This window comes from Episyrphus balteatus, chromosome 1 (genome assembly GCF_945859705.1).
Source record: "Episyrphus balteatus chromosome 1, idEpiBalt1.1, whole genome shotgun sequence".
In the NCBI taxonomy this organism is placed as follows: Eukaryota; Metazoa; Arthropoda; class Insecta; order Diptera; family Syrphidae; genus Episyrphus; species Episyrphus balteatus.
The window spans coordinates 158,782,157-158,808,367 of record NC_079134.1 but is presented as its reverse complement, the minus strand read 5'-3'; the positions used below and the strand labels follow the sequence as shown (position 1 = coordinate 158,808,367).

Below are 26,211 nucleotides of genomic sequence, written 5' to 3'. Positions count from 1 at the left end.
TCAACAGTTCTTGTCTGACGGTTAAGTTCTTGAGTATTTACTTCATTCTTAGAAAACGATTTGAGGTAACACTAAATTAAAAATTGAAAATTATCAAAATCACTGCATGTTAAAAAAAAATGTTTTACTCCAACAATAATCACAATCCATACAAAACAAAAAAAATAGACAAGTAAACTTGTCTCGTCCATCTTTATTACAAATTTAATAAAAAAAAAACAACACTTTCGTATTGATTCCGGTACTAAACTGAAATCAATTTAAATATTTTGATTTGTTTGGTAGTAATTTCATAATAGAAATTTGCACAGGTAACTTTTTCATGTATAATGGTGGTTTTCCTAATTTCTTATCTAAAAGCTTTTAATAAAAATTAACATTTGTAAGGAATTTAGTAAGATTTTAATTAAACATAAATATATCTTTTATGGTTAAGATAATATTTCGATAATAATTTATTAGCGGATCTAAGGGGTCAGTTATAGGCAAAACGGATCAGAAATTTTTTGCAAGTCATAATTCATGCTATTTGAAGCACAAATGCCTCACTTATTGATAGGAAATTTTTAAAAGAATTTGTTTATTCAGTGTTAATATACACAAAAGATAAATATGTATTCAATTAAAGGTGTTTTCTCCAGTTAAAATATAGTTTTGTTTACTTTTTGTATTTCTAAAAAAAACATGTCAGAACATCCATTCCTTATCTGTTCTGACCTACGCAATCTGAGGAAAAAATGAAACAAACAAAATGTCGGATGGCTTGACAGCTGTTGACGTTTCTCACAACAATGCGGCGCTAGTTTAATTCGCCTTAGCAACTAAGTACAAATTTTGACCACCGTAGCGCATTTCAACTTTACCAAACTACATTTATTACTTTCTTATGTTGCCGCTTTTTTTTAAATAGAAAAAACTTTTAAAGTAATGAATTAATGAAATCTTTATAGAAGCATTATACAAGCCATAACTTGTAAAGTTTCGGTTGTCAAAGACAATGTCGCTAAGTTGGGCTTCTTCTATTCTTACCTACAGCTACTTTGTACAATATTTGTGCAACTTTGTGATCTATATTCAGTAAAGAGCAATAATTTCCGCTTATGTTGTTCATGTTATTCAATTATACCCAGTGAAATATAGTTTATTTTTCTGTCTATAACTAACGATTACATAAATATCGTTATGATCAATATTGAATAATTTGAGTGCAAGATGCCAACAAAATGTCCTTTTAAGGAAAAATTTCCCCTTTTTCTATCACACAAAATTGTAACCAAGTAACCTGAAATAGAAAATAAACTTTTTTCAATTTTTTTTTAAACACGAATCATCAACAAATATTATTCCAAACTGGTATAAGCAATCTAATCATGAATTTCCAGACCGCGCGCCGTTATCAAATAAAATGCACTGGCCTGGCACATGTCTGCATTCCATACGTAATTAACAATCAATATGGCATGAATTGGCATCGTCGTATGTATGCTGCCCAACCTATCACACACTTCTTTTTTTCGTAGACCTACATACATGGGCCTATTACGCATTCAAAACATTTCCACTATACTCCGCCTGCGCTATAGCTGTCGCTGCGTATGTTCGCATCGGTCGTGCACCGTTGCGAATAAGGTTCAATTGGACACGGACCACGCAGTCTTACATCCCCTTCGGCTAACCAGTAAGTCAGCGTCTGATGAAAAGTCATTGGACCTAATACAACACACATAAAATCTGCGTGAAGTGAAAATATGCCATAACCCATAAAACCATGGTCGAAATCTTTTTTCTTAATATATTGCTACAATTAGACAAATCTTTGACCATTTGACATTTTTTCTTGAAACTAAAAGAAGAAGAAAGCTTGAATTGTTACAAAATTTGGTCCAAAGCAATAACAAATGGGCTCTGTCGAAGTGCTTTCTTGAATAACAAACTTAGCTCCATCATGGAACATTATTCAAGCCCAACTTTGTGGCAAGAGATATTTGCTCACACTCTCTGGCTGGGTTTGTGTTAAGATAACTCGAGGCTTAACCTTGCTACATAAATCTAGATATCGGAGACAATAGACATGGACGCGTGGTTTAAACAGACAATTGGTCTTAAATTACACAATCACAAAATTATGTGAATATATGTGTGTTTGGCTGTTGTCGCCCGCCACCACCGCGTTCCATTGTCGAACGATGGCGTTGTTGGCAGCGAGACACTATGAATTTGTGGCTTGTTTTGTGGGTTCAGTTCAGAAACGAAAATATGTTATTGTATAAAAATAGTGCCCCGCATGTAGCACAGAAAAATAAAAAAAACTGAGTCAGCCAGTAGGGTACATTATTTCTGCAGAATGCAGTGTACTTCCAATACCTTAATGGGTTCTAGTGAATCACCCCGGTGTTAATCTAGATACAATCCCACTCAGAGCCAAGGTTTTTATTTCAAGAGATTGTGAGTTAGAGTCGAATGCAAATAAATAAGGTACATTTTAACGTCATGAGTGGGAAACTTAGTATTAGCAGTCTTGAAAGTAATGTTTGTAGAATATTCTAGTACAATATCGAAATTTTAAAATTTTTTTTCGACAAATTTATACCATTAAAAAAATAAATGTGTTCATTCATGTCGGAGAAAGTTGGGTTTTGAAAGGTTTCAACTGCATATGGATTCATATAAATCAATGCAGTCTTCTGCAGTAATCTAGTCAAAAGACTAAAATTGTAGTAGATTTACTTTCTGGCTAAAGGTTTAACCAAAACGGAACCTTTGTTCCTTGTATCGCCAAAACACAAATTTTTAAACTATCTACACTTGATAAGTCCATAAAAAAGAAAGTCATCTTTAATGGCTAATAAGTACATTCTTGTACTACAAGACTTTCTTGAGAAAAAGTTTCTAAAAAATAATCCTTTTTATCAAAAAAAAAAAAAAACCGACTTCTATGGATCGAAATCTGGATTTATTGTTTTCTTATGGCTTCTATATTCAGAACTGGACGAAATTAAAATGGGACAACATTGCAGGCACCAAATTTTCTAATACTAAAAGAATTATCAAAATTGGTTCACCCAGTCTAAAGTTATGAGGTAACAAAAAAAAAAAATACAGACGAACAACACTAATGGATGCAAACTTCGATGAACCAAACGCGCCAACGCTCGTCTTTAATTACAATTCTTTTGTGCTAAAGTACCTACTCGTAGGTACTGTAGCAAGAGTTCTACACTTGGTATTTCAAACGCATTTGATTGAGTTTGGCATTAAGCTCTTCTTTCAAAAATACGTGCTTTTGGCGTCGATGAGCCTCTTCTTCGCTGAATTAGGAACTTACTTTCGAACTGTTCAATACAAGTCGCATTGGATGCATTAAAGTCTGAAACCCGCTAAATAAAGCCCCTAGCTGGTATGCCTCAGGGCTCCGCTCTTTCTTCGACTCTTTTTCTCAATTTTATAAATAATCTCCTTTCTGCAACTCTAATCCACCAAAGTGCTTTGCTGATGATAGTTTTTCATATTCGTTTCCTGATCCTTCCCCATGTTCATGTGGACCTTGAACGGCTAAATATGATAAGCTCATTAAATTCTGGTTTTGAAAGTATTGTCCAGAATTTACGCCATCACGTAAAATATAATACTTCAAAAACACAATAATACTTACGATCATTAAATCGGAGCCCTCTCGAATGCTAATGGAACCTAGCAGTTTTCCATTCTCGGTACCTGCATTATAAACCACCTTCAGTGGAATGAACACATATTCCACATCGTTGCGAATTTTTTCGGTTTCCTCCTAAACTGCAAGAAATGTATTCCTCCTGTGATCTAGCAGAAAATTTATAAGGCAAAGCTTAAGATTCAAAGAATGCTGATCAGTTTACCCCCGATTCCAATTTTAGACCTATAGGTATACCGTTACATACAGAGATTCTTTCTTCAGCAGCGCTACACGAATGTGGAACGCGTTGCCTGCCTTTGCTTTTCCATCCCAACTAAGAATTTCAAAAAAGAAAATAAACATCCTTTTTCTTGAAATCCATTCCTTCGACAAAAAAAATTAACACTTCATCATTTTTTCTGTACTCTCAGTTTCGTTTATCAAAAGTGAACAAATACTTAAAAAACAATTTTCCATGCTTTATAATATCTTTCCATGGTTTAACAGTTTTCTTCAAATCTTTTTTTTTATTCAAAACCACAAACCAAAAGACGAAGAATTACATACATACATCTCGTAAATTATGAATGAAAACCTGTGTTTCAACAAAGATCCCAAATTTGAAATTCTAACAAACTTTCCATTGCTATTAATTTTCGTTCCGCTTTTTAAACAAATAAAACATAAATTTTCTTGTAAGCTACAAGTTGAAAAATATACACATAAGATTTAATTAAAGACTCTTATAAAGTCGTATGGCATTGCTTTTCAGTAAAACTCTTAAAATTAACAAAACGAGCTATAAAACAATGAGCAATTGCTTTGGTTTACCAGCAACAAGTCATGTACAAAAATTTTTTTAGTACAAAAACAAGCTACAGATTGATGACATTTTTATTTCTATTGCGTTCCTACAATACTTTTTTTTTTACACTTTCACGTCTTTATTAAAGATTTTCATATCAACTTTTCAAAATTTGACAGTTTGTGAAATTTAGTAGAAAAAGTAACCAAAACGGACATAATTAACGGTTAATTCTTACCAAGTTTTTGTCATAAACAAACGTAACGTTATGGCTTTTATACTCTAATATGATATCATTTATCAAACCTCAATGAATTAATATCAATTCATTGATTAAATAATATGTTTTTTTTTACAAATCCATAACTTGCTTTTTTTATTATCTAAATTCGCAATAAATAATCTGACTTTAATCAATAAGCAGAATATAAAGCGCATCATGAGATATATCATCATTTCTTACATGCTACATGCATAAATCATATAGATACCCAGGTGGTAACGTATGAATTCATAGATAACAAAAAAAAAAAATAGAAAAAAAAAATCGCTACAATTCCCACCGCGAACGCCTCGTTGCGTCAAGGTAACAACATCAACAAGATGACCGCAACAACAATAGAAAATTTTAATACACACCAACTCGCGGTTGAGGCTTCGTTATCGTTTGTTGGTTAGCTGGTTTGTTGATTAGTAATTAGTGTGGTGTGTTGATCTGGCGCTGGCACTGGAGCTGATGGAGCTACCTATTCGAAGGGTCAAAATCTGTAGAGAATACAATGCCACTGTGCTCATGGCTAGACCGTGGTAATACACTATACTTATGTATAATGCATACATTTACAATATCTTTCGGCTTCTGCTGTATAGTGTATAGAGACGACAACATGGTCTCAGGAAAAACCCCTTTCCTTCGATTATTTTCCAGAGCCAAACTCAATACATTTCTTTAATCCACTTCATCCATTCTATGAATACTTATATCTACTATCGTAACTCTTGAAGGCATAGTCGTATCTTATAAAAGTTTAAGGCCCTCCAGGCATTTAATGTTACTTAATGCAAAGAATATTTCTGTAGGGCCCAAGATTAAAATAAAAATTGTTTGAATGACCAATAACTTTGAGCTATTCTAGTACTATCTTTCGAAAAATCTAATTTTTTTACTGTGATTGCTTAGCCATTAGCATAACACCTATATGTGAACTTTTTGATTAAATCATGAAATATACAAGAAATATTGAGATATAGGCAATCCCGAAGGATAAACCAAAGCTTTTGTATTGCACATGTTTTGTTGCCTTTCAAATTCATAAAAATAAAATTGCCTTACTCAAATCAAACATGATTTGGAGGTAGATATTTTTTAACGACCGATTAAATAAAACCAAAATCTAAATCCTTTCACCATCACGATAAAAATTATTATTACACTTTTAAGAATGGTCTCTTATTTTTAACGCAAGGCAGTCCTGCAGATATTCGCAGAATACTCCTATAAAAAGGATTTATTAACCTCTTTCAAAGAATGAATGCTGAGGTAAGAGTATGTTTCGATACAGTGGAAAGTCACGGGTGTTATAATGGGTTGAAACATGAAAACCATAACACAACAATTACACCTTCCTATAGTATCGACAGTCTTTGAAATAATATTTCTCGAGGCTTTCAAACAATATTGATGATTTTCAGTTTTATACCTGTACATCAGTTTGGATCAAGCAGCAAGAATTCTATACGTTTTCAATTTGTTTTTAGAAAACTCGTTATTCTGTCTGTCTGTATATGTTTCTATCTCGAGCTGCAGCCTCAACCACTGAAAAATTTGCCTCAATGCTGATAAATTTTTCATTTGGAAATACTTGCAAATGGGCGATCGAACTTTCAAGAAATTGTGGATAAGGTACCACAAAATACATTTCTTGGAAGCTACGGTTGCTGCTGACAATTTGTTTTGAAAAATTTTGTTGGACCTAATAAAGTAGTGTATGAAACGTATAACGTGCATTTGGAAAGTTTGCGACTTTTCCAATGCCTGTGTTACTTTGGAAGTGGCAGACTAATAATGAGTAGAAATCTAGTACAGTGTACTACCTTTTTTTTATTTGGTACCTACTTTTACTTGGCTTTTGTTGAATGTGGAGTTCTTAGACGAAAGCTCGAAGGCAGTTTGAACTCTGAAAGAGCCGTTCAGTATCCTTATTACAACGTGACTACTAGCTGATAATGGGAAACTCTTACAGAAATAGTTTCTGATCTCGCGCGAGCAGACATGGGGAAAAACGGCAAAAATAATATCTCCCATTTTATTGACGGAAACATAATAATTTTTCATGTTATCACTTTTTTAATTAAAAAATCTATCTTGTAAACTAAAACGTACATGATGGGTAAGCAGCCAATAAATGGCCAGAGCTTTACTTGAAACAAAAGAGTTGAGCAGCGAACTTATTTTTTTGGGACTCAATCTTTAGTTTCATTATTTCGCATAACATTATTTTGGTTATCTATTTAATAAAACCTAAGCCTTAGTACTCCGCAGTGAAATGGTTTGTGCGATAAACCATGACGTCAGAGGTCTGGGTTCGATTTCCAGCCTTCACCACCTTAAAACTAGTGTACAATGCGATTATCTTTTTTTAAGAGTGTTTTGTTTCTGTCATGTTCCTATTAGACATGGCATTGTATTCGAAATGACCTATGACATAAACAAATCCAACATAGAACAAACCAAGATCATACAAATCGATCTGGTCCTTCTTGAGTTAAAAAATGGTGTAATCCCACCCTATTTGACATATGAGGCGTTCAGAATAAAAATGGGTGAAGTTCACTTCTTTATAGCTTTGATGTGTTAAAGTTTTAAAAATTAAGGGTTTCATTTTATATTAAAATAGAATAAAAAAAAGGAATTTTAGAAATATAGAGCTATTGATCTGAGAAACATTTATTTCAATGTTCCTTAAGTTCAAAAGAAAAAGCTTCTCAAAGTTCCGAATAATGCACGAATTTTAAATGGACTTGACCTATTATTATTTTGAACGTCTCATATTTAGATAAACCAAGTTTATTAACAAAAGAAATAAATTGATAAATAAATGGAAAGGGAACCCCTTGCATTCTAACTTCTTTTTGTCACAAAAACATGCAATTTGACGAGCTTTTTTTTAATCTCAAAATGCAGGAATAATTCAAGGATAATTAAAAATTCAACACAATACAATCTTGAATTGAGTTAAAACAAAATCATCTTATTGCAGCGCCTTAATCTTGTAATATTTGTAACTCCACAACTGGCAAGTTCACAGATTGTTCATTGTTACTTGTTACCACTCTAACCAAGTAAGTACCCACACTATGTAGCTGGAGGGGCTATAGAAAAACAAGCAAGCATACTGAGCGAATTTCTTCGCTTCCATGCACCTCCATAACTTTTGCAGAGCAGCCCAGCTCTAAGACCTCTGTGTATCGATCGTCGTATATCGTCGTCGTCTACGTCGTCTTCGTTGGTGTATGGTTCGAAGTCCCCCCAACTATAAAGCATAAAAGACCTAACAAAATCCATTCATTTTAGTACTTGATTCCGTAGTGGCAGACCGAACTGCATTCGATTGTGTTGTTTTATTTTTATATATTTTTCTGACCGACTGTATAGTGTTGAAGTGGAATTTATTTTCGTGTTACCAAAAAAAAAAAGGCCCCAAAAAAATATTACCAAGGCTTTAAAAGTGAATTTTATTTTTAACCACACTTTAACTCAAAGTGAACGTTCTCGAATAAAAAATTGGATTAGAAAAAATAAGGATTTTGTTGGATTCTCAAGAGGATAACTCAGAAAAATATAATATTTCACAATGTTGTAAGTTTTTTTTTTCTTCTTAAAATTTTATTTATCTTGGATAGTTTCACTATGTTTTTCTTGTTTCTGTTTAAAAAAAAAAACAAAAAATATGTTTTGCAATTATATAATCCAACACAAGTTGGCTATGGTGCATCAACTGGTATGTGCAGTGCACTTTGCATGATGTGAAATTTTCGCGATAACTTCTCCAATTAATTTAAAAAGATTTTTATTTCTTTAATGCCATGTACATAGTTGCACTCTGAGAAGATGCTGGTGCTTGCTGGCTGGCTGATGCGCTGCTGTATGTTGGCCCATTGAGTTGGATATATTAGTACCTATACTCGTATCTTCTGAATCACCATTAGCACAGGTTTTCTTGACTATATACTCCTCCACTTCGATATCTCTCGTGTCATGATGCTTCTCAGCATCTCAGTATATATTTGTTTTTTCTTTTTTTTAATTTATTTTTGTTGCACTTCTCAATTGAAATATTATTATTAGTACTATATGTGCTATACGAATCTACATGATTATATCTATTGAACTGGAAGCTTATGAATACAAAAACAACAAAGTTTGTGCAAACTTATAGTCTTAAAGTGAGGATAGTGAACGAAATTATACAAAAAAACAAAGGTCTAAGCCGATATTAAAAATTTTCATAAAACTATAGACATAAACGAGGAGGTGGAAAATGTGGGAGTTTGATTTGTTTTTTTTTTTTTTATTTATGTTTTATTTCAAGAATGACGATGCTGAAGACAGTTTGGTTTGACAAGTAGTGATATTACGTAGGGTTTTTGAGTTGAAGTGAAACTTGGTATGTACCTAAGCTACCTGCTGAGATGAGGTAGGTGATGCAAAAAAAAAAAAAAATAGAAGGAAAAGATACAAGCTGGTGTTGCATGTGAAAATAGTGGAAAATTAATATGCATCCGAAACTGCTATTGTTCAAAAAGATCTTCTTTCGCAATAGAGTAGGTACTACAACTATACAACGACGATGGCATAATCACAATATAACTTTGTTTTATTGAACCTCTAATAAATCAATTGTGATCTTCATTACCATTATTGGTGTATTTTTTTTGAGTTGGCGATAAATCTTGTGAAATTTCTTAAAAATTTCTTTCTTTTTAGTTTTTGATGGTATTTTATTGTTTATAGACAGATTGAAAAATTTCAAAGTAAACTGACAGACCACAAAATGATTTTCTCTTCTGACTAAAAATACCAAATAAAAAACTTTCGAAAATTCTTTAGATTCCAGAGCATATTTCTTAAAAATGTCTTCCCGAAATTTTGTTTTTACCATTAGTGTAATTAATTTATTTTTTCTCAGTTAAAATTAAATATTTTGTTTTAAGCTATTAATTCAAAAAATTGCTTAAGGAATTAAGGGCCATTTGCTGAATCGAAACTTAAATAATAATTTATGTGGAACATAAACTCTTATTCCGTACTTTTTCCTCTACGTAAACTGTCACATAAGGATTTATGTAGAACTTAAATTTTTAAGTTTCAATTCAGCAAACGGCTCTAAGTTCTGCACAGAACCTGAATTGAGAGTTTACGCAGAGGTGACTAGACAAATAAACAAAATTTTAGTCTAAATACAGTTTATAGATGCAAATAAAAGCAGTCGAAAATATAGTAAAAATAAAAAAGAAAACCAAAGACTGTCTACTCTACTCTGTGGCGTTCTTGTTAGGGCGATAGACCGTAACGTCAAGGTTTTGGGTTCAAATCCAGCCTCTAGTACCTATACATTTTTTCTGGTGTACTGCCTCTTGTAAAAACTTGACATTCCAAATTAAATCACATTCGAAATGCTAAATCACTTGGCCTTTTTTTTACAAGAGCTCATAGCGACCAACATTTTGTTTTAAAGAATACGTGAGCTTAATTTAACATTTGTTGGCGAAGGAAGGCTTCAAAGAGTGATAAAACTTCATGAAGAAAAAGTGTCTTTATAAAATAAGAAGGCTTCGAAAAATGATGAAACCTAATCAAGACAAATTATCATCATGAAATAAGAAGCGTTCAAAATGTGATAATATTTCTTGAAGAAAAAGTGACATCACTATTCGTCTTTTTTCGGTGTAGTGCTTTTAATGATCTACCTTTTTTTCCATTCTTTGAAATATTGGGTGGACTCCAATGAAATGACATCTTTATCCAAAGACATCGTAATAAGTGGCAAAGTGTACAAAAAAATAATAATATTTTGTCTGTGGACTCCATTGAAATTCGAAAGATTTTAGCGATTCTGCTACAATTGCAATTTATGGTAAAAGAAAAAAAGTCCAAGGAAAATTAAGGTTCAGAGTTTTTATTAAACTTTGTTTTTTTGTTCGCCAAGCCCACACATGAGTAGATTCCCAAAACAGTCAGTTCTTTTTCTTTTCCTTAACTACGATGAAAATAGTTGGCAATCATCGTAACAATATTCAAAAATTACTCCTCTTCATAATGATAATCTATAAATTCACGAACACTATAACTTGTTAAATTTCATGGTTTAATGATGATTAGGTATCAAAAATGCTCACATACTCAAAATGATATGTACCACTGGGTAAAAATTGTAAAATTATGCTCTCTATTTTTGCCTCTAATATCAGCGCTATTGTTTTCCCAAGTTTCAAGACTACGATTATCAGAAATTTTGTTATCATTAATAAATAATAATTCAGACATAATGGGATTACCACGCCCCTTGTAGGTACTTATTTCATAACTTTTATCACTTATCGGTCAGTCAGTCAGATAGTCAGTTACTGTTTTACTGATTTTTGAAGGCCTTTCTCAGGAACTTATACTTCCAATGAGAATAGTTCTTATTTTTCTATCTGAATATTTCCTTGTTAATAAAAATCAACACTCGAAAAATATAACAAAACTAACAAATAAATTCATTGAAGTACTCCACAATATCCGGGACAAATGTAATTGCAAAAATAATAACACTTGAAACAACACTTACCAAATTAAAGCAGTCAATCTTAAAAAATAACATAGACATTGCTTATTTTACAAATTACGAAACATCAATGTTATTTTATGATGATCAAAAATGACACATTTAAGGAGTTTGTTGATCAAATCTTTATATTTCCCATAAACCTAATGATGAAATCAAAGACACATGTGTCCAAGTTAAAATAAATTGCGATTTCAAATTGGGAAAAAATATTTACCCGGCATTATTGAGTCACAACTATTTTATAGTTTTTTTTTACCTTAACTAAAATACATATTTTGTTACTAACTACCTTAAAGTGAATGCGTTTACAGTTAGCTTTTAATGTGCACACTAATTGATTTAATGCCTTATTTATCATTTTAATTATTTACTGAAAGTAAAAGTCATTATAAAAAAAAACTCTTCATTAAATAATGAGATCCGTTAAGTAAGTTCACATCAATTTAGTTTTTTAATTTATTGTGTGAATGGTGTTAATGTGTAGGCGAATTTTACCTTGATTTTTATAACTGAGATTTTTTATTGCACGATTTATGAATCATAAGAAAGAATGAAAAATGTAATTGAATGTAAATTGTGACAAATATGAGAGTAATAATATGAATTATGATTTAAACGAAAGAGCTGATGTTAGAACTTTTTTTTCAAAAGAGTTGAGAAGTTTCGATTTTGTTATCTTATAACAATAGCTATATTTAGTCACAATTAAGCTACCTAATGATTGGATAATCCGTTATTGTTGAGTTCAACGAGTTTATAAGCATTCCTTATTTAGTTTAATGAAACTTTAAGCTTATAAAAACCTGAATTACTAACTTTTCTGTTTTTGTCATTCCCAAAGAAGGACTCTAGATTAAAATCCCACGTTTTTTTTTTAAGAACTGTCAACTGATTCAAGCAAAAACAAATAATTTCAATAACATTTCTTAATCCCTTGAACTTTTAACTCAATTTGTGTCTTTATTTAAATCAAATTGTATGTTTACTTTCGCAATACAACCGTTACCAAAATACCCATTGCATTAATTGCTCTTTATTGTACCGGACATATTATTATTTTAAATAATGTTTCACTTTTTCTTTTGAATATTTTGTTTAAAGCCTTCAATGTAATTATACCATCTTTGTGTCTTCGTTTACACCGACCTTTTAATGTTCTGCCCTTCTTGTATATTGCGCGATCTTGTGGTTTCCGAGATGTAGAAATCTCAATTAAGATGTGCGTAGTGAACCGATAAAAAGCATAGTAACAAAAAAAAAAGAAATCATGGCGTAATACAAGTGAGATAGATATTAATGCGGAAGACAAGAGAAAAGATTGATTGATAAAAAATACAACAAAAAAAAAGATTTATCTACTGGATTTATTTTTATTTTTATAGAGCATCAATGGGTATATTGTGATTTTATGCGATGATGCATTATAATTTTAACTTAATTAACATTTTAAATTAAGGGGTATTGAAGAGTGTCATGTGAAATCAAAGCATATTGTAACGGGAAGTTGATTATGCGTTATAGTTTCTTTATAAAGAAACTTTAAGTCATCATTTAAACAGAAACAAATTCATGTAGATAGTTTCAGTTAGCCTTCGCATAATGTGTACTATTACTTAATTAACAATATTTTTATTTATTTAAAGTGATTGTAAAACAAGTTGGAATTTGTTTTTAAACGCAATGCTTAATATGAGTCCGTAAGAGCCTTAAAGGCCTAACTGTTTTTTACGCTGTTTTTACAAGAGACGGAAACATAGATTTGTTTTCATTCATAGATTAACTTCAAAAATATTGCTGTTGAAAAAATTGATTTCCCTAACAATCAATATTCTTCTATTGTTATCTTTGAACAACAACAAGCGAAACAACTTGAAGGTGCTACCATCAGTTCTTATGGCTAGAGTTTAAGCTGTTCTACGGATGTCAATCCGATCATCGGACTCCTTTGTTCCATTTATTTGTTCTGCTTAGTCTAGTAAATTTTCTTTTTGATTGAAAAACTTTTTTTCGTCACACTTCTTATATATTGAACAAGCAATTTTAGAGGCAAGTGAAGTACAAACTACAAAACCTCACTCACATGATCTTCTTTTAACGTTAATGTTTAAACTGATGAAAAAATGTACAAATCTTGAATGTAAAATGAAGGAAACCTTCAGCCCTATCGTGAGTTTCACATGAACAAGATTCCAACCGAAAAAAAAATTAAATTTTACTCTATATTGTGAGTTCCGGGCAAAAAGTTGTTCACCTTTGGAAAACTCCGCGGATTTTGAACTTTTATTCAAAAAGGTTGGCGGCGAACAAGAAACTAGTTTAGTGCAAACTCACAATAGATTTTAAAATTCCGGGCGAACAAAAATATTTCTGGTGAAAAAATTTTCACGTGAATCTTAGGAGAGGGCTGATTTTGTAAAGCGTGATTAGGTAATGTAAAAACGTTTTTGGTTTTTGTCTTGAAATTTTCGGGAGAAACTATTTGTTTAAATAAAAATAATTCAAAAAATAACTTTAAACCCAATGCAATGTATTATCTAGAATACATTCGAGCGTTTTCTTTGAACATTTTGTTGTTGTAATTTGTTTGTCAATTCATCCTAATTTAAACTTTGAAAATACTCTTCGCTTGAGCAATTGCTTAAGATTATTCTGAACTTACAGGAATTGACGCCAGTGACGTTTACAAATTCAACCTTAAGCTTCTACGACAAGTCAAATATAATTAAATTTATAAACAACAAAACCTCAAACTAAACTAAACTTTTCTCGATTTAAACTCGACTATTTAAAACCTTTATTAAAATAAGATACAAAAACGATTACTCCTCTAATTGCTATGTTGTTCACTTGATGGTAAGGCTTAAATAACATATCATTAGGCGTCCTGTGTGGACCATTATAATCCATTTAGTTACAATATAATTAATTCAATGACAACAAATAAGATCTATAAAAAAGTCAATAAAGTCAAAAGCCCTTGTTTCGAAATATAACCATTGTAAGCCCAAAAAAAATAGTAAAAACAACTTCCAAGAGCACATTATAAGTATCAATTATCTCAGATTAAATTTGAAACACTTGACCCTGGCCCACGTAATCCGAGACCTATTTGTAGGTATTGCTCAAAATGTAATCTGCTACCAATACAACTTGATTAAAAAGAGAGCCTCATTACTTTTGTGGTTTAAAATTTGATAGTTAAGTCTATTCAAAAGAAAAAAACCACAACAACCCCCGCACTTGCCAAACTATTCAGACAAGGTGTGGCACTCTTCACAAGGATGAAATGCTCAAGTTGGTACTTAACAATTAATATAACAATTTTATTGAAAATTGTTTGCAACAATGTTTGGCATAGATGAATATTTCATCGTAATACCGCCAGCCAGCGCCACCCAATTTTGTTGTTGAATTAATTAAATACTGATTTCAATCCATCCAAAAGAGTGTTATGTAACTTTTTAAAAAAGCCCGTTTGTTATGGTTTGATGGAACGTGAAAGTAAATCAAATACATTTTATAACAGTTTCAAAGGAGCTCAATCGTTTTGATTAAAAACCGAAATGTAGGTATATCAGGAAAAGCATCAATAGCCTTAAAACAGCGCAATGGCACACACCACATTAATACAAGATCAGGCTTTTTTTTCGGATTACGTATGTCTAATATCTAGTGCAGTGATTTCATAACAACAAGTTTAAAACAAGTCGTCTTTCAATATAATATGCGTTGAAATCCTCGCGCAACACGTAAAAATTGTTTGTTTTTAGTTTTTTGAAAGTGCACTGTGCACACAGACCGCACACTAATGTCAAAAAAGGAAAAAGTGGATTCCAATCAGGAACAGTTTGTGCTCTCATTTTGATTTAAGGCTGGCAAGTCGCAAAACATGTTAGTGTTTTTTTTATTTTCTTTCTTCTTATAACAGCTCTATTGGGTCGTTTTGCAAGCTATATAGCACGCGCGATTGATCAAAAAATGTTCGGTTAAAAAGAAATAAAGATAATAATTTAACCAATTGTTACACTTTTACTTTCGCTATAGCTACTTTATTTTGTAACCAATGGAGCTATACAAAAAATGTACATAATTAAATGTTAAATTAAAAAAAATTAAATATATAACCGGTATTGTTGTTATACGACCGAACATTAAATTCCATCGTTTTTACTTGCTCTATAGGGCAAGTATTGGTTTCGTGTCAAAAAAAAAATTCGAGGTTTTAATCAAAACTAACATTACGATGATGGAGAAGTCCGAAAAAGTGGTTTTCGTCATGACGTCCGTCGGTCTGTGCGTCGGTGCGTCTGTGCGTCTGTGCGTCGTCAAAAAAAGGTGTACATGAAGCTGCAGCCTAAACGGGTAGACGGATTTTTTTGAAATTTGGTACAGATGAGTTTTTCGTAATTTCCAAGGTTTGTTTTTTTTTGTTTTTTAATATCTCGCTTAGAACATATACCTCCCATACAAAGTGTTCGAGGTATTGCAACTTACTCGAAAACGGCTCTAACGATTTTGATTAAATTTGACCCACGTAATACTGTACGTAAATCTAACAAAACTGCGTTTTTAGTTTTTCTGAAAAAATACGTATAGTGAAAATATGATATTAAAATTTTTTTTAAATCGCCGATGTCGGCTCTTCCCGTGCATCGTTAATGAGTTATTGCAATTTTCTCGAAAACGACTCTAACGATTTTGATTAAATTTAATACACGTAATGTTGTACGTAAATCTAACATAATTGCGTTTTTAGTTTTTCTCAAAAAACACGGATAACGGAAATATGGCTTAAGAAATTATAAAAAAAAAATTACATATTTTTGCATTTCTTATGAAATTCCGTAAAAAATCAAATTATAACCAGTTCAAAATATTTTTACAAAAAAGCTTTGACATAAAATGTATGATAACATAAGAGCAAGTACGTGCGGCCCCAGTCGTGCATTTTATTTATTTTGCTTTATGATCATGTGGTCTAAACTAAAAAAAAAATAGTTAGCGTGGATAAAATGTCATAATAGCCACATAAACAATGCACACGCAACAGCCAGCATGGTCAGATGAATATCGATGCAATTGAGTGTCTTTTTGTTGAAATGTGGATCTTGACTGTGTGTTTTATGTCATCAGAGAGTAAATAGGATGAGTTGGTTTTGTTCAGTACTTTTTAACAAAGAGTTATAATTTATTTTGTTTAAATTCTTTGAGAGAAAAAAAATCCTAAATAAAGTTAAAAAGATGGGTCTTCAAACTTTAATAGGTTTTCGGCAAAGTATCTTAGTTTTATTAAAATCAACTATCAACCAACAGGTGTTATGTCTACTTTCAACGCAACTCATACATCAGCTGATTTCACAAAATTTCCAAAGCACTAAAAGTCAAGATTTTGCTTGTTCAGTTCGCTCTGATTCTTGCTGTGAGTTTATTATGCCCTGGATAAGTAATTATCCAATAACGTCTATTGTTTTATTTAGATCTTTTTAAACCATGAATACTTACTTAATTAACCTTAATTAACCAATAAAAGCTTCTTCGGCCAGCTTAGTCACTAGCAAGCTGTGTCTCCAGTTGCGCATAGCAAGTTGTGTAAGGTTGTTCTCCAATTTGAGCACGCCACCTTAACCTTAGATAAGTATTTTCTCCTCCACGTTTCTAATCGGAGTTGGATGCTAAAACTCAACGTGCTGGTGCACCGCTGTTCAATTGCTCCACATTACTCAGCCAATTTTACCGCTGAATTATCAACTTCTGATCAGCTTGTATTTTTTCCTCCACTCTCCGTAGAATCTTTCGCTCATAGCAACCCAGAAAGGTTTTTGAAAAGGAGTCTAGTTTGAAAAATCTTGAAGCCAAAAATCGCCGTTTTCAAAAATGGTCCAAAAAAAACGAGTACAATTTTTCTTATATGAGGTTTTTCATTTTTTTTTCATTTTCAGATAAGTTTTGTATAAGCATAATTATTTGTAATTTAAGTAGTTTAATTGAGTTTTTTTGGTCAATTTGGTATGTTTATAAAAATAAACATACATTTTTGTTCCGACGTTTCGCTGGAGTTTCTCAGCATCTTCAGGGGCGCTTTATTATTACGTTTACACTCTACACACTAATTGTTTAAATGATTGGCTAATATGATTGAACCTCAAGAAAACGAAAGTTGTTCTTTCAGATGTCACAATGCACTTTTTTTTCTTTTTATAACACAATTAAGTGAGCTTAAAATTCATGTAGAAAGCTAAAAATTGGGCGTTTTTTACTTATGTGAAGCTAAACACAGAAGCTCTTTTATCACAGTTAACGCAACGTACGTGATTTGGTTTTATAAATTAGCATTTGAAAAAGATGTGTACTCTATTGGGTTTTGCTACGTGTCATTCAAATAGTGAATCAAAAGATCCAACTGATTTGGAAAATGGAATAAGGAATTACGTGCGGATCAACTGATCGAAACATAAATTCTGATCTTTCTATGAAGTGAGTATTACATTGACTTTAAGCTAGTTCCGGATTCGCCGAGTTTACCCTGTTTGCATTTTAAGGCAAATCTTTATTCTTAATTCGCAATATCGTTAAGGAACGATATATGATATTGGCTTTTTTTGGTAGGGTTCTCAAGGGCTCTCCAAATGAACAGAGCACATCTGATCGCAGCATGAGCTTATATAGACTAATGTCAAAATATGGCATGTGCGAGTGAAGGAAAACACACAATCCCTTAAGGCCAACTATAATGCGCATATGCGTGGTTAGTTCAACTTTCGTTAAGCATGTGTTCATTATGGTTTTCAGAAACATGGCATTTCGTTTAATTTTGAAACAAGCTCATGGGAGCTTATGTCTATTATAGTTGGGCCTCAAACCACAAAAAGGGTATCATCTTAATTTTCATAACATTTTTAAATATCTCTTATAGTGTTTTTTTCGTGGTTTGGTTGTAATATAAGTTAAGAAAATCGCTGTCCCATACGATCCAAAATGGAATAAAGTAATAAATATGCATCTGGTTTTGATAATTTTATTCGTATGACCTTTTCGATCGAGAAGAGATCTTAAAGAGTTTTTGCGTACAATGCAATTGCACTGATGCTTGCGCATCTTCACTCTGTACATGTTCATATCAGATATTTTTGTTAGGTACATGAGCAATCGTAATTAGTTATCCCCGCAGGTTGTCAATGTTAAGAGACGATGGATTAAGTGCCGCCACCGAGACAAAGAGTAGAGGGAGATGGTTAACATAACTACATATAAACTGCATATGTATAGGTTTACATATAACTATATTTATATTGTATTAAAGTATGGTTTAAAGTTTAGAGGTGAAGTGTAATTGATGTGTTTTTTTATGGTTTAGAAAAAAAAAAAAAACTGTCCCACGTCTGAGTATGTGGGAGATTAAGTTGAGACCGAAGCGTGTGAATATTATTTTTTTCTTGATATAAAAGATGAATATAGATTACTTCTATGAGTTTATGGTTGTGTTTGGGATTTTGGTGCATTATGCAAGTGATTGTACAATTTGAAGATGTTCGTGCTCATTTTAAAAATTGATTTTTATGTTTTTTCATATTTCCGGGGATGTCATGAAATTTTGAAAATAATGATTGAACTCATTGTTATTGCAAATTTTAAATAGACACCTGTCAATAAACTTTCAGCCAGGTTGTTAAGATTATGAAATTTATTTGAACTTTTCAGATGATCCGAAAAGAGTTTAACAAAAAAGGTTTTCAAAGAGTTACCTAATTTTAAGAACGCATTAGATAAAGTTTGTTTAATTGTATGAAGTTGGATGTGGTGCCGTGTTTAGAATGAATGTTCTTCGAAAGAGCTGAGAAATTAAATCCTTAAACGGATTTATGATTAACAAGTGTTTTCTCGAACTGGATTTCTGTGAAGCCCTTTCAAGATACGAAGTATCATTTTCAAAGTCCTAGATTTAGTGGTTGACACTTTGACAGTAGGGATATGGTAAATCGTATGGAAGCTGCTATAATAAATACAGGTCAGTGTTGACAGACTTCCTGAAATGGAACTTGTTTGAAAATTCGGATTGTAATATCGTACCGGAAATGTGATTTCTGCACAGAAATTGTTCAACTTCCTCAAAATAAGTGCACCTACTTACATAAACAGCAAAGTCTTTTTCGAACAGGAAATACGTTTTGCTTTTTTGCATGATGTTATAGGATGTAGCCATTAATTAACAGGAGAATGGTAACATTTGGTAACTTTTTGAGTACAAAGTAACATATCCTTTTCATTTGGCTTCTTAGAGTTCCCAACATGGATAATTTTAGTTCCTTTTGCAAAGAAATAAACCGTGCAAAGAACTAAGTTCTCAGGAACTAACCCACTGAAGTTGTATTGTAACTCATTGGGAACAAAATCTACTCAAGCAACTTCGTTACTCATCCTGGGGTATGTTAAATCGCCAGACAGGATGTTTATGTAAACACTTTTATAACTAAACAGTACCTTACCTCACCCGATTCTGCAGTTTTCAATACATCCTTGAATTGGGTTAAAACCACCTTTTTTTTTAATTATATTCCCGCTCAAAATGTAAAGAAAGTCCATTTTACTAAAGTGGATCTTATTCCCACTGAGTGGGAACTAAGTTCTTCCGTGGAAGAACTTTACCAAAATAAACTTTTCCTATATTAGCCTGGTCCTCTTTGAAGATGGTGATTGTTACGATTAAGGGTGTAAAAAGGCAGTTGTTAACGTTTTTTCTCAAAGTGATTAGCAAATACACTTGCTGTTTTAGCTGGCATTATTAGTAATGGAACCATTATGTTATGAGTAATGGATGATATCTTATAGACTTTGATATCTTGTAGTCACTTCCTTAGGTTATTCTCCTGGTGATATTTACCTGCTTAATTGAAAATAGTGTCGAAACATTTGAGTTCAGAGCAGATAGAAACATCTATTCACGTCATGCTTCTTCTTGTAGGTTCTGTCTTCTGTGGTGTATCCTTTGGTGATTTTTGCAGAGCTTTTGACCATGAGTTTATATTGCCCTACAAACAATTTTGCTTCTCTAAAGCTTTACAGAAGCAACTATATCATCTGTAAAGCTTTATAGAAGCAAAATTGTAAGTCGGGTGGCGTAATGATCTCTGCTGGTACTATCTGAAAGTCGCTTAATATAACTGACGTTACCATTGGTTATAAATACGCTTAACTTGAGCTCCTGCCAATTAAGGCTTATCACATGGTTGGCTTACTCACATGCATTTCTAGACAAAATCTTGTCCAGATAATCCTGCCAATTCTGAAAGTGCAATAAAATGTAAAGGTTTGAAACAAAATGTCAAATTGTTTTAATTAGGCAAGGATCCATTAATAATTTACTATCGAATTATTATTAATTAAAAAAACAACAACAAATTGAATACAAAATTAAGTCATCTTTTATTGTGGTATGCTATTTACAATCAAACACAGTTCAATACAATTTCTTTCCGCTTCACTGACAGTTTCTTGACATCAGAGTCAACAGTCAGATAATCTTGTATCTACTTGTATATGATTTTTGTTCAGTCGACCAACAACGAACGTTTCAATTACCATCATCATCCATAGATACTTAAAACATTACATTCATTCGATATTATTTTTGCAGTGTACAGTGCACTTTTAATTTTTCCTTTCAACTATCTATAATGGATACAATAGAGAAATAAAAATTTCTTTTTTTCGGTTTTGCAAATGAATGGGGTTGAATATGGCAGTGTAATGTATTTATGCCATGGGGCGGGGGGAAAGATAAAAGTGAAATTTGAATAAATTTTCTTTTCATTTCATTTAATTTCTTCGCGCGCAAAGCTAAGCGCAATGCATTTGTAAGTCTTAAGTTGAACGTTTTGTATAACAAGCGCGGTATGATAATTTGAATAAATTATTAAGAAATTTATTATGACATTTTATTGATGAGAGTGATGGTAGGTATAATAGTGTATAGCTTGCGAAAACATTTTTTTGTTTTCTTTTTTTTTTAAGTTTATATTCGTGTGTGTATATCTGACTCTATTCATATGCATGGAAAAGTTATTGATTAAATTAATTGATAGGTATAGGCATTTTGCATTTAATTTAGTTAGTTTTTTTCTTCTTTTTCATTGATAGGTGGTTTTCAATGTTGAGTGATGGAATTTTTAAGGCAATGACCGGATTTGATTGTTTCAAGAAGTGTGTCATCTTTTGTTATCGATTATTGCAAAAAAAACACTTTATAATACTTGTTTGATATAACTATTATAGGTCTTAATTATTACGTGTTACTCTTTGTAGTCAAAAGAATAGGGAATTTTGAGATTTGGTTTGGTAATATTAGCAGTAATCGACATAATTTTCAGTATTTGCATCTTATAAAAGACGCAGATCACATTTTTAAGGTCTCAATGACCTGTCAGTTAAAAGTTAAAAAGAATATAAAGAACTAAACGAGGTTTGACTATTCTCTGAAGAAAATAGTATTTCTAAATGAATTTCACAGATCCTTCTGATATTCCAATGAGATCACTAAAATCTTTGACTTGATTAAAGAGTTGCTCATTAGTTGATGTGTTAGGTCGTTTTGAAAGTTCTTTGTCTTCGATATTTTTTTAACCTAATAAATGAACTAATCAAGAAAAAAAAACTGTGATAAAAAATCAAGACCTTCATTTTCCCTAAACGTGCTAAATGAAGGATAGATTCTAATCTAAAACATAACCTTGCTTTTCGTAAAAAATATTGAGTTATCTCTTTTCTATGCGTAATTGGAAGAGTGTGATGATTTAGTATGATTGCTCATTTTTTATTATATACCTAATAGCATTTCCAGCTACCGTGATTTCAAGACTAGATAGTCAGACATCAAACTATTGACTGGCAGCGTGTGTATTTTATTGAGTCTTCGGATGAAAAAGTTGTTATCTTCCAAAATCATGTTTTAAGATTATTCGATATTTTGTTTCCACTGAAAACTAGAACTAGAAGAATACGGATAACATTTGGTTTACTCCAGAAATACCTAACTACATAATTCAGAGAAACTATCTAGCAAATAGAAACTTTGTAGAATAGCCATAGATTAAGGTTTATTTATATTACTATCCAAATGTTTGCTGATGTGGTTCAATACCTTATCAATTAAGTTTTGAGCTAAATTAAGAATTGTGTTTTCAATTTGAAATGCGATTTGAAAGCTTTATTTGAGTGTACAGTCAAAATACTCTTGTTCTCAATCCACTCAAATTTAATGCTTGAGTTTTTACCCTCATGTAATATAATCTTTGTTACATCGAACTGCAAAAGAATTAGGGATATGCTTCAACTGACGTCTTACCTGAAGCAAGCATATTAACACTGCGGTCAGAAATGTCTTAAATCTTATACGAATTCAGTTTTACGAACATGTTAAAATTTATAGGACCTTAATTATATTATTTAAAATCATCCAAAGGATAGAACCAAATGAGCTCTACAACTATTTTCAGTTTATTGTCCATCCATCCATTCCATCTTTTGCCTTCGGAGCGACAATTTATTTTTCCTGGTTAGATAAAATCCAATGGCCAATAGAACTTCAAATTTTTGTTGTTTCGTCGCAATTGTCAGTGTTCTTAGTCTTATATTTCTAAAGCAAAGATAATTCATAAAATTAATTTATATTTTGTTCCAGGTTAAGATTTTGTCTTGTAGTCTCAACGACATGCTTAATTGGTTGCGTACTCTCCGAAACAACAGCTAAACCTCAAGGATTTTCTCCCAGATCATTTGAAGAAGATGATGAAAATTTAGACCCACAAGAGCAAACCCACCCAGCTTACAGATCAAGACAATACGACTACAGTAGTGAGGAAGAACAAGAAGAACCACCACGACAATTGTATCAGAGCCGTAATCCCATCAAGCCCAATACCAATTATTTGAAACCAAACAAAAATGTGAAGGTTGCTAGCGAAGAGGAAGAAGAAATAGAAGAACCTGATCGTTTGACAACTTTGTTGGAAAAATCACAATTCAATTGCAACAGTAAAACAACAGGGTAATGTTTCATTGATTTGCTAAAATGTTACATTTTCTAAAATCTGAATTTCTCCATTTTTAGATACTACGCTGATGAATCGTTAGCGTGTGAAGTATTCCATTATTGTCAGGAAAATCAACGACACTCATGGATTTGTCCTGAAGGATTCACTTTCCATCAAATACACCTCATTTGCATGCCCCCATCCAATGACAATATCTGTGATCAATCCTCGAAATATCACATTGTGAATGATTATCTCTACAAACCAATTAACCTTCAAGAACACCAATCAAAACCCAATGTAACTCTTCGCTATTCAGATCGTTATTATCCAGAGAATTATTATGAAAATGATAATCAAGAAGAGGAACGTGACACTAGACAGCGTGTTCATCATCAACAGAGACAACCCGTAATAAAATAATACAAATTTTTTGGTTCACTGTGGTGTATGAGTACTATTTTTTTCATTTTTTTTTATTCAGGTCCAAATTGGATTTAACTCTCAACAGCGTCAACATCATCAACAGCCTGCCTATCAAGCACCTACTTATCCACAAGCACAAGCACAACAACAACAACCTCAACCTCAAGTCAGAAAGACCCCACCACCAGCCCAACCTGTTCAATTAGCTCAACAAACTATTGCGACATCCCCAACTCCTCAATCTCAATACAGGTACATTACCCAAGCACCAACTCAACAGTATCAACAACAAGTCTATCGTACACCGGAAGAGATAAATATTTCTCTTCAACAACGTCGTCCTCAACTGTTTGCTCCTACGTCAACGCCTAGATATTATGAAGAGGATTATTTGTATGAAAGAAGGAAGTAAGAATTGAAAAAAACACTGTTTTTTTACTTTGATTTTGTTAAGTTAATATCAATCAATGTGTATATTTTTCTTATTTTTTAAAAGATTTTGAAGCATTTTTATATGTTTTTCGCTTAAGTACACGCATATTTGTATTTTTTCTGTTTTAGTTTGTAACGTCAGTAGTTGTTAGTTTAAGTTTTTAGTCCCAAAATAAATTGTTATCTATGTAAATTATAAAATACTCTTAATCCACTGAAATTAGTCTAAGAAAGGCTCAAACGACGGAATAGTAAATTGTAGAGGAGAAATTTAAAAAATTAAGGTTTACATAAGAAAAAATAAACTTTACCTGTTTCCATCAAAAATGTATAATATGCTACAAATGTTTTTTTCAACTTCGACCTTGACAATATTTTTTGTTTCTTTTTTATTTATTATAGTGGAGTAACTAAAGCTCAAAAATTGGCAATATTAGGGAACCCGGCCTAACACCTTAGATTTTGATGATCTTTTTTTTCAAACGTCGGTAATTAGAAATACTTTAAAGTCTATAGATTAAAAATTGCCGGTGTTGCCGTTTTGATTTTTTAAATTTAATTGAAGATTTTTGTGAACAAAAACAAATTTTTTTCAAAAATTTTTCTTAAATTTATTTTCGAAAAACTTTTTTAATAAAAGTTTTGAAAAGAAATGTAACTTATTTTTTTTTTTTTAAGTTCAACATTTAAACATAAAATTATTTTTTATTCATTTAATAACCCTTACTGTTGAAAGTTAAATAGCAAAAATTTAAAGTTCCTATTTACCACAGTCTCTGAGAAAATTAATTATTTCAATGCAAAAATTCAGTTTTAATAAAAAAAAAACCATTGAAATTGAAGTAATTTTTCATTTGTTTTCAAAAGTGTGATATATTTGACCTTGTTTGCTTCGAAATTCAACTGATAATATTTATGGCCAAAAATTTTTTTTAAATAAATTCATATTTTATTAGAAAAAGTTTGGAAAAAAGTCATTTTACATTTTTCTAATAACATTTTTTTTTTAATTCTGAGTTTGAGGACCATTTTTTCAAAAAGTCTTGATCAAATTTAGTGGATTTAAATTCAAGAGATAAGAATGAGCTCCTGGCTTTTTAAAAATGTATCTTAAAATATTGTAGGTGTTGCCGTTGTTTTCAAAATATTTTTTTTGTGATTGAGGTCAGAATGTTAGAAAATTGCATTTATCGCTTGAACGATGGAAGATTGTCCCTTACTGCCTTTTATATATTTTCCTTAAATTACCTAGAGAATCTTTTGCTATCATTTGTTTCATGAAATTTAAGCAAAAAAAATGGTTTTGTTAAAAAAAAATTTAATTTTAATTTTAAAAAATAATACGGCAACACCTGCAATTTTTAATCTATAGACTTTAAAGTATTTTTAATTACCTACGTTCCCTATTAATTTGCTTTAGTTACTCTACTATTATTCCGAAGTAAAACCTAAAATCAGTGGACTATATCATTTTAAAAATAATTAAAAAAAAAAAAACTTTGTATTTATTTTTATAATAACTTTTAACAACGAAATAAAAACTAAATGATTTTTTTATTGTTATTTGTTTTTATTTCACTTGAGTTTTAATATCAGATTGTTAATCATCGCTTCATTTTGGAAGCTCTACTGTCTCTTACAGTTTGAGACAGGAAATTCGGTTTGAAGTTTGCAGAGTTGTAGAGAATTTTAAGGTGGACAGTATTTTCTCGGACGTTTTTTTCAAAATTTTGATAAAAAGTGTGTTAAATTTAGTATTTTAGTTTTTACTTTTTCACCTTTCCGGTGAAACTCTGTTTCATCTGGAAACCAGTATTATCATATAACATTAAGCAAAATTACTACCGAAAACCCTTTATGATACAGTTACCTTTGCATGTAAGTTTTAATATCCATAATTTTTTGAAAAATGGGGAAATTTAAAGATATGCACTACCCAGCTAACAATATTGGTGGTATAAAGCTTTACAGAAGCAACAGTTACATCTGTAACTTGAGGTAGCCTTTTACGCTTTTTTTCGCCTTATTTGACTCCACTTA

The 26,211-nt window shown here is 31.6% G+C and overlaps 1 protein-coding gene across 2 annotated transcripts; it reads left to right on the top strand.

The window, feature by feature from the left end:
• The first annotated feature begins 7,673 nt into the window (after nucleotides 1–7,673).
• Nucleotides 7,674–24,686, top strand: LOC129906859 (ataxin-2 homolog). 2 transcript variants are annotated; one of them, XM_055982811.1, is made up of 4 exons: nucleotides 7,674–8,313; nucleotides 22,962–23,327; nucleotides 23,391–23,724; nucleotides 23,798–24,685. In XM_055982811.1, the coding sequence occupies exons 1-4, from the start codon at nucleotides 8,309–8,311 to the stop codon at nucleotides 24,149–24,151; spliced, it is 1,059 nt and encodes a 352-aa protein (XP_055838786.1). In that variant the 5' UTR covers nucleotides 7,674–8,308; the 3' UTR covers nucleotides 24,152–24,685. The 2 variants fall into 2 exon arrangements, with proteins under 2 accessions (XP_055838786.1, XP_055838787.1); XM_055982812.1 differs by lacking the exon at nucleotides 7,674–8,313 and adding an exon at nucleotides 17,488–17,761 and having other exon boundaries at nucleotides 23,798–24,686.
• Nucleotides 24,687–26,211: the final 1,525 nt, after the last annotated feature.